This window comes from Pinus tabuliformis, chromosome 5_2, assembly GCF_031772625.1.
Source record: "Pinus tabuliformis cultivar Carrire ecotype Pingquan chromosome 5_2, CPIR1, whole genome shotgun sequence".
NCBI classification, from domain to species: Eukaryota; Viridiplantae; Streptophyta; class Pinopsida; order Pinales; family Pinaceae; genus Pinus; species Pinus tabuliformis.
Genome location: NC_142306.1, coordinates 707,962,919 through 707,977,279, shown reverse-complemented (window position 1 = coordinate 707,977,279; position 14,361 = coordinate 707,962,919). Strand labels below are relative to the sequence as shown.

The following is a 14,361-nucleotide window of genomic DNA, read 5'->3' as shown; positions in this document are numbered from 1 at the left end:
TCTTAACCCTTAATGCTGCTCTGATTTCTTTGCACGTGTGGCTGATCTAGGGCCTAAAATAAACCCTTTCACTTGCTCCTTTCCTTCGCTAGGTGTGGGATCTCCTTCGCTTGAGATGGAGGCCTATTTGGAGCCTCTTTTCCACCCAATTGAAACTTCTTGTAGAGCTGCAATTCCTGACTTGTTGCAGCAGCAGAATGTCCTCTCTTACCTTCGCACGTGTGACAGAAAAGAGCCCTAAAACAGTCCCAAAAACTCGGATTTCTTTCTTCTCTTTTTCACTGCCCTAGAAGCACTTTAATGCTCCTTTTCGTACCTCTTTTTCGTCCTCTCTTCTTCGTTGATTTCAGAGATGAGTAGTGATCCTTTTGTGAGGTCGAACTGCCCTATATATAGGAGTTTGTCCCTCCTTTTAGGCTGACTTGACATTTGTGCATAAAAACTCATTTCTTGAGCCGACTTGAAGAGGAGACTTGTCTTTGTTTTGTAGGATAACTGTATACATATTTCTTTGACTCCAATACATATGTTTACATAGTGTAACATGCCAACATGGATATTCAATAATTACATCGACTCTTTGACTTTCCTAGAAGCACTTAAACATGTGCTTGACCTATCGAATGGACAAGAAATCCATTCTTGATAATGACAAAAATAACAATTCTTTTTTTACAAGTATAAAGATCAAAATTACATTTATGAAGACCGAACCTAGTTACACTTTCTTCAACAGATTCCCCCCTTCAAGGTGGGGCAATTCATCGCCCACCAGGGGTTGGGACAATTATGGCTTCCTATATGATGAAGAAGGTTCATAGAATCTGTTGGAACCAGGGTGATGGCCATGATGATGGGGTAGAGCTCATGTATCGGCTTTTGCCCACGTGCTAAATGTTTTTGTCCTGGCCATTTTTTTCATTTTGTGGTACTTTTCCTCTTGAATGTGGTCATATATGCTTTTAACTTTCTTTTTAGCTGCATCAACCTCTAGGCTTCATTCCAGGCCATGACCCCCAAGGTGTGGGCAAGGGGAAGGGGTGAGCTGACCCTATGTTGACCCAATGGAGGAATGTGGACCCAGGTGGGAGAAATGACGAATGGGGTAGTAATGAATGGAAAGAGGGTAAATTGAGTGGGACCACGCAACCAAAATCAGGATTACCCGTGAAATACCATCCCTGGAACCGAATGGTCTGTAAAAGAGATCCCACAAGGCTAGAATCCAAGGTTAATGCCTGAAAGGGGTCTAAGGGACAGAAGCACCGACCTAGCCCATTCTTTTCATCGAATCCCCCCATTAATCCATACCCAGAAGTGTCTATGATAAGCAAACTACAATACTCAATTTCAAAATGACAAGGCATACCTTTGGATTCGGGAGGCCCACCTTCAAACATATGATCATGGCAAATGGGCGAGGGACCACATGGTTGGCTCAGGTAACAGAGAAAATGGCACAATGAGCTAGCTGGTGGCTGCAAGGGGCTGTTGGCTATTGGTTCAGGACCATCTTGGAGAAAAAAATTCTCCTAGGGATATTACCCACAAAATGGTGGGTAATAGGAACCACCAACTATAGAGCATGGAAGAAAAGGATGAATCTCATCCTTGCAAAACATAAAGTATTAGAATTTGTTCAAGGGAAAGTTCATAAACGAACAGATGATGCAGGAAAAGAAAATTACAGGGAAACTAACATCTTGGCCATGAATCTAATTGTTGATGGAGTAAAGGACAATCTAATCCCCTACATATCCAAAATAGTTATTGCACAAGGGATGTATGAAGCTCTCTCCAAACTATTCACCATCAAGAACATTGGACAAATAGCCAGATGAACAATGAAGATGACATCTGATATTGTTTCGTCATATTTTGTGAGGATCTCTTAAATAAGGGATGAGCTCAAGCCATTGATGAAGTTATACTAGAAAAAGAACTTGTGACTGTTGCACTACTAGGTCTTCCAAAATCATGGAGCTCTTTTGCATCAAGGATTAGTAGTTGGAAGGACACACCATCCTTTGAACAAATGTGGAATGCTTGCATTCAAGAAGAAGCCCGCATCTCATTGGTAAGTAACAAAAAGGAAGAAGATGAAGACAACACCTCCAATGCATACTCTATTAATGACAACAAGAAAGAAGGATACAAGAAATTCAAAGGACCAAAGAAGAAGGTTGATCTATCAAAGATTGAATGCTACAATTGTCATAAGATGGGACATTACAACAATCAAAGTCCTGAAAGTCCAAAGAATTAAAAGAGAGAGAGAACATGCAAATGTTGTTGATGAAACTCCACCAAAGAAGAACAAGACTAAAGAATCCGAAGTCAAAGACTTATAATATTAAGTCTTTCCTTGCATATCCTTCTAGATTATTGTTTTAAGTTTTGTAAAGTTTGTCTTTTATATTTTGATCTAATATGTCTTGTTAGAAATTCTTGAATTGTTTTGATAAGTTATAGGTATCCCTCAAAAAGATTGGATTAAGAGGGAGCCTTCACCATTTTACCAAAAGATAAGTATATTGTTCTTTGTTTCCTTTTTCATGTTTGATTTCCTCCACACACCTAGATTTATTTGTATTGTATACTCATAATCCTTTCTTTGTCTTTTCCTTCGTTGGAAAGTTTGCAGGAATACACAAAGTTTATGGAGGAAACTTCAAGAAAAGACTTGTGTTGTGAAAGTAGGCTTGTTGCTAAAGAAACTCTACAAGGTAACAACTCAAGGTATGTTTTGATTTAGCTTGTTGCAAAAGATGGTATGAACATTTGAAATTTGAAATTTGCTTTACATATTACTAACTCTCTTATGTCTAGAGTTTTGAATCATAAAAATTCATGTTAGGGTGATTAATCGCTAGATTGAATCTACCCTTATCATTCTATCTCTTGCCATTTTGTTTTGATAAAACCCTAACATTAGGTTTCACTAGAATAACAAGGGGTGGGGCTCAAACAAATATTGTGAAACTGTCTAAAAGGAAGGGTTCATCACTGAGGTCTATAAGGCCTCAACGTGCGACTGAACTGATTACTGGAATGGGGTCTAGTCTAGGGGTGCCTCTAGGATCTCACTGAGACAAGAATGGAGCCTCATGTCCTCACTGATCTGCAATCATACGTCTTCATTTGTCATATGGTGCCCTAAATCAGGAGCACCATAACGAAAAGAGGTAATATGCCAAGTAGAAGCTGATCTATGGAGCAAATGTGGTTAAAGGATGGAAGCGTGAAAATGAAGCATCTCTAGTCAGGGTATCTAAAGAATCAACCAATTGTCTGTATATTGAGGAAAAGACAGTGGAACCACCGTCGAATCTCATAATAAACTGGACAATGGAAGATGAAGTATCCCTCAGTCTCTACATCCTGGAGATGGCACAACTAGCATATCCTATCTGAGCAGCTAATATAGTGGTCACTCTCAATCCATAATTGATGAAACCCAACTCTAAATTGGCCTAGGGGTATCCAAAGAGCATGCATCTAGTGGCGAGATGTGTAAGGAAGTTGAATAATAAGCCAATCCCTTATAACCATGAAATGCTCAATGTAGAAGACCATCTTTAAGCGTAACCCACCCTAGGGTTGATCTAAGTGCCCCTCACAAACTGCTTATAGTGCCCTCTCTGATGATCATGTTCAGCTCCTACCATGTAAGTAGAAGGTGACCAGGTGCATCCAGGGAATATCTTAAAGGGAGGAGGTGATCAATCATAATGTCAAGGGATGCTAGAAGATCTAAGACACCAACAAACTAGCATCAAGAACAGGCCTAGTTAATGATAAAGGCTCAGAAATTGCATTGGACTTTTGGGAATTAAATGAAATTTTATATTTTTATGATACTCAACCTCTTCAGTTTCTGACAGCTTTGGTCTATTATTTTTTCTTTTTCTTATCTGTGGTTTCGTATGCAAATTTATGCAAGTTAATCATTCACGAGTAGGCTCATTGCATCATGTATTTATATGCATCATCAAACCCTTGTATTTCATTTGGAATGCCTTCTTTCTTTGAATTCACAAATGTGAAAAAATAATATTACAATTACAATTTGAAAGAAACATCGTCCTTAGATAGCCACAAGAATTGATTAAGTCTACTAGATACAAAAAAGGAACTACTTAGTAAATTGTGGGTGTTTTTGCTAAACAAATTTGCAAACCTAGGTTAGAATGGAGCAACTCATCCAAAGTTACATTACAAATTTAATGCTAAAAGGTTAAATGGCCAAATAGTGTAGTAGATTTTCACCATCTAGTAAAACCTACGTTATATCATATATGTACATACCTTTACACCTGTTAAATGAGAAAGAGAGAGCTGGAGAGAGAACCTGTATGATGCTGAGCTCTTCCTTGGAGGTATCTGTTACATAGAAGGCCAAAATTTTTTAGAAAGCATATTACATTTAGACCTTAGTAGATGAAATAACCAAAGAGAGTACAAGGGAAAGTTAATTTCTCTAGATCTACATAAGGAATTTGGACTCATTACTATCAACATCACAAGCATTAACGCAGATGTATAAGAAAGGAGGATTGTAATTTGTAGTATATTAATTGTCATGTTCAAAATTTCCCCTTCCCTAATGAGATCATTCCTCATAGATTATTCAATAATTCTTTATTATTGTATCTCACTAATACCTTTTAGATCACCTAGTCTCAGGCTGGAAAGATTGACCACATCTTCCCTAATGCAATCCCACTAGCTTGTTGTAAGGAGGAAAGCTCTAAAAATGAAGAATTCATTAGAGGATAAGAATGTTCGAGTATTAAAGTTTCCTTAGCCATAATTATGATTGAATTTTCCATAATTATGCTATGTAAAAGTTATGAAACACCCCAACATTTCGAGTGGACACTCCACCCACCAAGGGAACCAAATGAATTTTCTGTAAAATAGAGAATAGTGGGCCTATGAATAGATTATATATGATGCAAAAGTTAGCCGTTATAAATTTTTTTTATTAAAATAATAGAATATATATCAAAAAGGGGATTTTGTCAAAGTAAAATATTATTGTTAAAGAAAAAGGGGGTCGATCAAAGTAATAATATTACCACTAATGAGGGCTCAAGTCGAGGGGTAAGGACATTCAATCTTTCTCTTGCCAACCAGCCAAGATCTTGAGTCAAGGCTTACACACAGGGGTTGCTTCACTCAACTGGACAACGTAGGATGTAGACTAAGCTAAGGAGGTGTTGTCTTAATCGACCTTAAACTAATATAATATTGATGTTATTAAAGGCGACTAAGTCAATAAAGCTAAAAGGGGAATAAAGACCTTATTAAACATAAACCACCCAAGAAGGCTAGGGCCATCAAATTAGATCATGTAGAAATAATAACTATGAAAGAGGTCACGGGAAAAATTCCAAGCATAACTATAAAAACATAATTAGTATCAACAGAATTGGAAAAGGTAAACCAAATTAATGAACATGCAGAAGAGGGAAAACTTGCGATATGAGCAAGTTGGGTTAAGGGTATGATTCAATCGAAAAATTAAATGAATAATATAATGAAATAATAGGTTAGATAAAGAACACTTATGTTATATAGAGTTAAATTAACACTTAAGAAACAAATGCACTATGAAAGAAGGCATAGAGTAGAAAGCAATTAAAAAGATACTCACAGCATGAAGGAGGGAATAAATACACTCTAATAAAGGATAATAATTGATCAAGAAAAAAGGAAAGAGAGAATAGAAACAGTGAGAAAAGAGATATCCGAAGGAAGGGTTAGAGAAATAAAGGGAGGAGAAAGCAAGTGGAAAGGTCTACTGATGTAGGTGATGGATGATGGGCTTCCATAAATGGTTAGGTTTATAGCCATCTTCTCAATTAAAATATTAGGGTGTTTTTCAATTCCATGGGCTTCCTTGATAATTTGAGATGAGAAATAGAGCATTATCATTAGGATTTTTGCTTGATCAAAGAAAATAAGGTGTTTAGTATTATAGGAATACTCTATGATTGTTGATTTTGTAAGGTGGTTATGAAGAGTATCAACAATATGTTTTTCGACATAGAATTCAATAGACCTACCAGTTTGGCCAATGTAGGATTTGCCATAAAGCAAGGAATTTGCTAAACACCTAGGAGGAGCATGGGGCTGGGTTTATCTTTAATGCTTCTAAAAAATTGCTTTTGAGTTTTGTGGGGCTTGAAAAAGGTTGGTGTTCTTCTTTGCTAAGATCTTAGAAATGTGTTCAGTAATGCTATAAATGTATGGGAGCAAAATTAGGGCCTGGGGAGGAGGAATGGAGCAGGGATTTTAGGATTTCTGAAGGAGGGTGGAGTGAAAGGCTTTGTTAATTGTGATATAGAATAGTCATTGATAGGAGAGTGCCAGTGAGTTGGATCATTCTTTGTCTAAGAGGTGGAAGATTTTTGAAGCAGATGGTGGTGGGATTGGGCATGAAAATATTTATTTGTATTTTTTCAATAAACATGGTGGGATAGGGAGCCATCTGGTCGATGAGTGAATAGAACGTCCAAGAATGGAATTGAATTGTCCTTTTGGCTTTCCATGGTGAATATATGTGGGGGAGATATGCTGTTAATGTGGTAAAATTAAGGGAGGATTAACCATAAGACCAGATTATGGAGTCATCAACCAAAGTAAACCAATATTTGAGCTTGAAACAGAAATTGTTGCCCAATCAACCTTAAAACTTCATTCAGAACATTTAATATAAGGTAATCCTAAAACTCTCTCTAAGAATTCTGGAAACAATATCATGTATGTCCAGAATTCATTTTCAATTTATAAAATGCCTTCAGACATCAAAAATACATCTGGGCTTTTTGTGTTTGCGCAAAACAGCATCAGTGGTTTTCACCATTTTCTAGAACAGTTGACACCATTTCCTGACAATTTTTTGAAACTTCTGGATATAACTGGTATTCAACAATGATTTTCCTTTTTTTAGTTGAAAAACAAAAACAAAAACTCTAGTCCCACTATGCTTGTAGAAATTCCTTGGGTGAATTGATTAGGTTCTATAACAAAAGAACCAAGACCTTCAAAATATTTGATGTAGAAATGATTCGTGAATACTTGGCATCTATCAAGTCTAATCCTTTAGATAATCTGAAATGCATTTAATCACAATAAGCCATCAAAATTTATACCCAAATGCTAGTTCTTCGATATTTTCTATCACAATCAAGAGAATGAGAAAGCTCATCTAAGATTGTAGCAGCAACTGCCTAGCTCTTTTAAATGGCTAAACATGGAAATATTTGAAATCCTTGTTCTCCTAGAACATTCATTTTAAGCTAGATGCCTATGCCAGAATATCCTGAGGCCATACCTAGAATCAGGGGTCAAATGTAGACAATAAACGGCAAGAGGTCAGCATACATATTATAGGCATATGCCAATATTTAATATATGTGTAAAGAAAACATATAAAACCCATCTTGCCACCTTTCTCTTAGGCCCTTCATTGTTTTTCCTCTTATTGCTTTATGTTTGATTGAAATGATAAACTTGATAGACAGATGATAGATTATTTGGAATTTACTTCTCCGGTTTCCATAAACTGTTTCCTGGAATTTCCTGTTTTCTGTGGTGGTTTCTTAACAAGTCTATGCCAAGTTCTCTCTCCTTACTAGACCCTTCTGGTTCCCATTTCAGGAAATGTGTTTCCTGTCATTTCCCATTTCTTGATTTTGATACTGAGGGTACATAACACTTAATCTGAATGCTGACTATTTATCTTGTGCCAGTGTGGTGAACAAATTTGCTACTCTTACCTAAATTGGTTATTTTATTTGTAGGTCACCTATAAATTGTGTTCTTTGATCTTGGGATAGAGTCATTCTACCGACTATCCTAATCACAGTGGGGTAATTTCATCACTGAATGAAGAAGAATTCTGAGTAAATAAAGAATAACAAAAACGGAACAAATAGTGCAAGCAAGACCAACTTACTCAAGAGTCAGGACACATTCATATGACATTCATTAGGACCGATATCCAAGATTAATACTCATCTTATTAGCTCAATAACAAGCTACAAAGCACAATAATTCTTCCTTTCTCTTGGCTCACACCCGACTAATGAGGGCACAACTTACTGATATGTATGCACATGGCCATTACAATAAGCATAAATGAGGCAGCTTTTAAAAAGAGGACATTGCCCAGAACTTTATCATGCAGCACAATATTTGTATAGTTTTGGTTTGGAGTAGTCTGTAATATGTATCCACAGAAATCAAGAATTTGATCTTATGCTTATGTCATTGGATTTGTAAAAACATGGAAGTGAAAACATTTTTCAACGAGTGCTTGGCTAATTAATTGGCCTATTGGAATTTTTAACAGGCAGTCGAGGGAATCCAAATTGGCAACCAGCAGTGCTTTTCATTCATCCAAAGTTGAATATGTTGAGGTGAGACATACCTTGAGTAATATTAGAAAACTGAGTAATTGGAATTGCAGTGGATTCCTTTTGAGGGATATCATGAGAATGCTCTACTAGTACTGCAAAAGTGATCAGTGGTGCAAAAGTTGTAGTGACAGTGACAGCTACAAAATAAGTTTCTAGAATGGGAGAGGTTGTCATTGGAGTTGAACTAGCCGGAGTTTAAGTGACTAATGTCAACTTGGCAAGTGCAAAGGTGGTTGGGGCTAAACTTGCCAACGTAAAAATTTAAGGTGCACAGATTTATACAATTGTAGATGACAGTGGAAGGAAAATAAGAAATAGATTTTATCATTTTTATCAATGATGTTGTCAACAATATCTTTCTCACACACCCTTGTATCATGTCACAGCAAATTTATAACAGCCTTGTTAGCCCACATGTCAGCAAGGGTACTTATCTTTTCACATTGCATCTATCAGCATTGCAAGATCAAGGTCACAAGTCAAAATCCTTGTAAAAACTATGTGAGTTTTGTTGAAAATGTAGTGTGCAAGGTCTTTAGCTCATGCCTTAGCCAGTGAGGACCTCGAGTTGTCCTCATGAGTTAGACTTCAGTTAGGATGAGTTATTTCCAGTTTACTGGAATAATCATCAAGTTAGTCTGCGTAGAGTTGGAGCTTCAATTAAATGGACTCTTCATCACTTTGACTATAGAATGAGGTAGCAATTAGCAATTCAACTAGAGAGAGTCTCGGTGCTTGAACTTCAATTAGCATTGTGCCTGAATTGAAGTTCAACAATTAGCATTAAGATGTTTGTCTTGGTGCTTGAACTTCTAAGAATCCCATCTGTAATGTTCCTTTTTCTGGTGTTCCTTATGGCATGGTTAGGATGGACTTTCAGAGTTGGGGGCAGATAGGTCACAGGTGCAGGTTTGCGTCATTGGCAGGCCCAAGGGCTTTTGGTGGGGTTTTGAGGAGTTTTTATGAGGTACGATGGCATTCGCTTGGTATATTCCATCATCCGCATAGATTGTCTTTCGTTTCATTGCATTCCGGCAACTTTCAAAAAAAAGAGTTATTAATAGCCCTAACTCAATTAATTATGCTTAAGGTGGCATTTCGGGAGGAATACTTGGTAGAATACCTATGTAATAGCTCGTTGGAACGAGAACAAGAAGATCTATAGGATGGGATGGTTAGGAGTGATTTTCAGTGGCTTAAGGAGGGATGGTGGCCAATTTACCATTTTCCCACATTAAAAAGAATATTTTAATTAACAGAAGTGTGCTCAATGATTAAAATAATAATAAAATAGGAGCTTCTAGAAGGGTCCATCAGATCTATAAAAAGAGGAGGAGGAGGCCATTAGAGGACATCTTGGATTATTGATCTTTTCTATTGGTGAGGTTTGGTGAACCTAGTTCCCAACTTTTCTACCCCCATGACGGAAACCCTCGGGTATGTTGTTGAGTGTTGGATGAAAACCCAACTCTCTTTGAGGAGACTTCATCTAGGAGTTTCATAGAGCTTCAAGGATATTGGAGTGAGGATCATTCAGGTCCTCAATTGGTGCTTCATCGTCTTTCAGTTGATTCAGTGGCAGCTGTTGTTGGAGGGAGAGTGCAGTCGTTGTGGAGTTTTGAGGGATCAAGATCAGCATAGCAGCAAAATATTTGGAGGTCCACTCAGCTATCATCTTTCCTATTTTGTCTCAAATATTTCCAGTTATACTCTGCATGATATATTATAATAAATGAAGTTGAGTCATTCCTTGCGCTACATTTTCTGATGTTATTTGAGTTTATGGGTTTACTTTGCTTGTATAATTTATGGGTTGTTATTTACTGGTGCATTTTGGTGTAATCTCGTGGGTTTTTGGCAAAAATGTCTACATAAAATTTTATAAGGGATATTCTCAGTGAAATACCTCAAAATTCCTGAAAAGGGATATTACAGTATCAAAGTTGGTTTTCCTGCCAGCCTGAGGGTTTACTTGCTAAAATTGTCGGGCCAGAATTACTGTCGGAGCAGGAAGAAGAATTCGCTGAAGACAAACCCTGGTTGAAAAGGAGAATAAATTTATGAGAGAAAAATTGTCACCTACTTATTAAGTGTTCAGTAAAATGCCCAACAAACTTTTTCTGGTTCAAATTGTTGAGTAAATATTAATTTGACAAGGTATAAAGTAGCGTGGCCAAATCCACCAAAGGGCACAATCAAATTAATTTTGGGAGACCGTATTAGATTCAAAAGCCAAAATTCATGGTTGTCGCCCAACCATCAATCTATCAAAAGAGGTTGATTATTTAAAGGGGAAACTAACTTTTGACACAAAATATTATTATGGAGCGGTGAATATTTTCAAAATCATAGGCGGCCAAATCAATTTTATTAACTTGGCCGAATGCTTTGGCTAAACTTTGAAATCTGTATGACTCAAATCGTGGGCGTGAGTCAACCCAAGGCAAATATATTTTGGCCAACGAAAAGGCCAACCTTCACCAAATTTTATAACCACAGGCCGATTGTGAAAGCCAAGCTCGTGCAGTCCAAGCCTTGTCTACCGCACAAAAAGATTGAGCCAAAGAGTCAAAATTGAGCTTAGGTGCTTCTATTTCAGAAGTTACAAGGTTGTGAACATTATCACAGAGCTGAGGAACCATAATCAACCCTGCGCATTTGTTGTCCAAGGAGCAGAGGCCGACCTTTGTTCAATTTTTGGGGCACAAACAGAGCTCGAGGCTTTCCCTACTCTTGCTAGACGGAGTTCTATAGTAGGACGAAATTTTCTTGGAAAGAAAGGAGCTTGAATCTCCTTGTATTCGATGTTGGACGAGTTCCCTGGAGAAAAAGGAAATGAATCTCTCTACCTCAACTGCTAAGCAAATCACCATATAATTGGGACGAGATTTTGTTACTAGGGAGCAAGTTACACCTGTGCATGGAGGCCATTAAAGATTTTCGGTGTTGGATGGTTCATATTTCCCTTTTTCTGAAGCTTTCTGTTGGTAGAGAGGAGCACGAGTCAATATTGTAGAGGATATTAGCAACAGGCAGGCCGTGAACCACTTCTTTGTTGGATGTGTGGGGTACCCGTTGACCACTCCGTGTCGACGACCCTATAGCAGTAAATCCTTTTTTTCACAAAAAAGATTTCATTTTTCAGATCATCCAGGATTTATCGTCAGTCTTCAGTTTGTTGAAGTTGTAAACCCATTTTGCATGTTTATAATGTAAATGATCTTAGTAAGACCATTATGTATGTAACAACCCAGGTAAGCTTATTATTTACGTGACAATTTCTATCCTAAAAGATTTTTTGTCTCACTAATTCATCTGTGCTTTTAGACACAAATGATCGACAGAGTTCTTCTCTCGAGCCTCACCCCAAAGTTAGGGTGGATTTTGTCGTCATAATCTTAGGTAAGTCCTAGTATTCTAGTCGCGACTTCTGTAAAGTGATTTGGAAATAATTTTAGCTAATTGGCTAGATTATTTTATTAGAAATCACTTGGATCACTTGGGCTACTAGATCATTATTTGTAATGGCCCACCTACAATTACAAATGAAATATGAATATTAGCATACATACGAGACATCCATATGATAGCTATGTATGCATGGGCCCTCATGTATCGCATTATATATATACTGGCTAATATAGGGAAATGCCTAAATTAGGGCAATGAATTGATTATTGAAATAAATTCCTATCTCACAGAAATATAATGAGTATATCAAGTTAAATATTTGATACGTATACCACCCTTATATACATATATATGATAATCCTTAATTAAAAGAAAATTTTAATTTTAATTTACAAATTATATTTAATTAAAATAAATAAAACAATAATATAATTTAATTAAAATTATAAATAAAATAAATTAATTTAATAAAATAATATAAACCTTAACTATTTTATTTAGTTTAGTTAAGGTTTATATTATTTTATTAAATTAATTTATTTTATTTATAATTTTAATTAAATTATATTATTATTTTATTTATTTTAATTAAATATAATTTATAGATTAAAAATATAACTATCTTTTAATTAAGGATTTCATATATATATATATATATATATATATATTAAGAGGGTGGTATACGTATCAAATATCTAACTTGATATACTCATTATATTCTGGTGAGATAGGAATTTAGTTCGATAATCAATTCATTACCCTAATTTAAACATTTCCCTATATTAGCCAGTATATATATAGTGTGATACACGCGGGCCCATGCATACGTAGTTATCATATGGATGTCCCGTATGTATGCTAATATTCATATATTGTTTGTAATTGTAGGTGGGCCATTACAATATTTGAGTCGCAAAATTGGGTAAATAATTGAGGGTCTATAATGAATGGGTGTTCCCCATTCATGGGTTAAATGTAATTATCTTATATAAATAATATTTTGACAATGATGCTAAAATATTAAAGGGTTGAAAAAAATAATTAATTCCCTCGTGTCAATTAATTAAATTTTTTGGCAAAAATAAATTAAAATCCTAAGCCAGAAAGTTAATTAATTGGAGTCAAAGTTAAGTCTTAGAAAAAAATAGTTAAAAAAAATTCATAGGTTCTTGAAAAATTAATTTTTGGATGTCCCCCAGGAAGGGAATATAGACAATTTCAAGAAATTTTGGACCCTTGGTGGTTAAGTCAAAGTCAATTTTTTTGGAAATTAGCTCAAAATAATTAATTTTGAGCTAATTAACAAAGAATTAAAAGAAAAAATCGAAAATTCCTCTAAAAATAAATATTTTGACGGTGGAGATTAAAAAATAATTAAATATTTATCAATGGTCTAGATTACTTTGACGGGGATCAAGACAAATAGTTGTTTGGAGAATTTATCTATAAATTAAAGGTCATTTGTCTCACAAAGGATTTGATCATTGAGTCGTGTACTTGCTCTTGAAGCTCTCTTGTAATCTTTTCTAAAATAATAATAACGCAAAGTCTTTGGGGTTTAAATTAATGGTGGTGTTCCTCTCCTGCATCTTATGGTAATATTGTTTTTAATGTTCTGCTGAATATTATTTTTATAAATTGTTGGTTAATAGCCTTTGTAGAATAATTTATTAAACAGGTATCTTGCATAGGTTATTGTGTTTCAAATAGCATTTTAATTTAATAGAGTTAGCAGGTATCTCTAATTTTTGAAAATTTAAATTGTTATTTTACGTCTATATTAATCTGACAGTTTAATGTGCAGAAATCATTTGGATTTAAAAAATTGGTCATTTGTAGAAGTCATCGGCTAGACCAGCTAACTCCCAAGGCATAAGCTCTGAATAACCTTCTTGATCTAAATTCCTAGACTTATCTTACGATTTTCCTTTTTGCAGGGTTTTGGGGGCTAGTACCTCATTTTTTTTAAATTAATCATCTTTTATAAATTGTGCTAAATAAATAGATCTGGCTAGGAAGAGCCTATATCTACAGATCTGGGAGCGGAGTCGAACTCATACTCCTCAAATCTGGTAGAACTCTAATTTAATTGTATAGATCTGAAACCTTTGTCGAATATTTTAAATTCTAACATCCAGGTCTTGGGGTTTTAGCTCTATTTTGTATATATCGGGTCTTGGATATTTTGTTTTTCACTTGTGCAAGGGTAGATCTGAAATTTTTCAAGGAGATCTGAGGGTTTTGAGACAGATCTAGGCCCTAGAGGGCAAGATCTTGTCTCAAATTTTGTTTGTAGGGCCAAAAATCGAATTTTGTCCTTTTAAAGGAAAATGATTGGGATTCGAAAATTTTTGTGAAGTATTGGGCGAATTTTTTTAGGCCCTAGAGGCCTAATGCTGCCTTTTTTCCTCAGATCTAGGCTTGAACCTTTCTCCAGGCCACAAACCTTTCTTTCCCCTGCCTGCGGCTCCCTTTTTTCTTGCCTGCGACTCCTTTGCATGTGGCTGCCCCTCCTTTATCC

General features: G+C 35.8%; 1 protein-coding gene across 4 annotated transcripts in view; it reads right to left on the bottom strand.

Annotated features, from left to right (window-relative positions):
* The window catches only part of LOC149161115 (Adaptin ear-binding coat-associated protein 1 NECAP-1), a 154,327-nt gene that overhangs the window by 71,620 nt on the left and 68,346 nt on the right, over positions 1-14,361 (bottom strand). For all 4 annotated transcript variants that reach the window (XM_089436885.1, XM_089436888.1, XM_089436887.1 and 1 more), the window contains exon 3: positions 4,352-4,383. In XM_089436885.1, the coding sequence (XP_089293011.1) occupies positions 4,352-4,383 (32 nt within the window). The remainder of the gene's footprint in view (positions 1-4,351; positions 4,384-14,361) is intronic.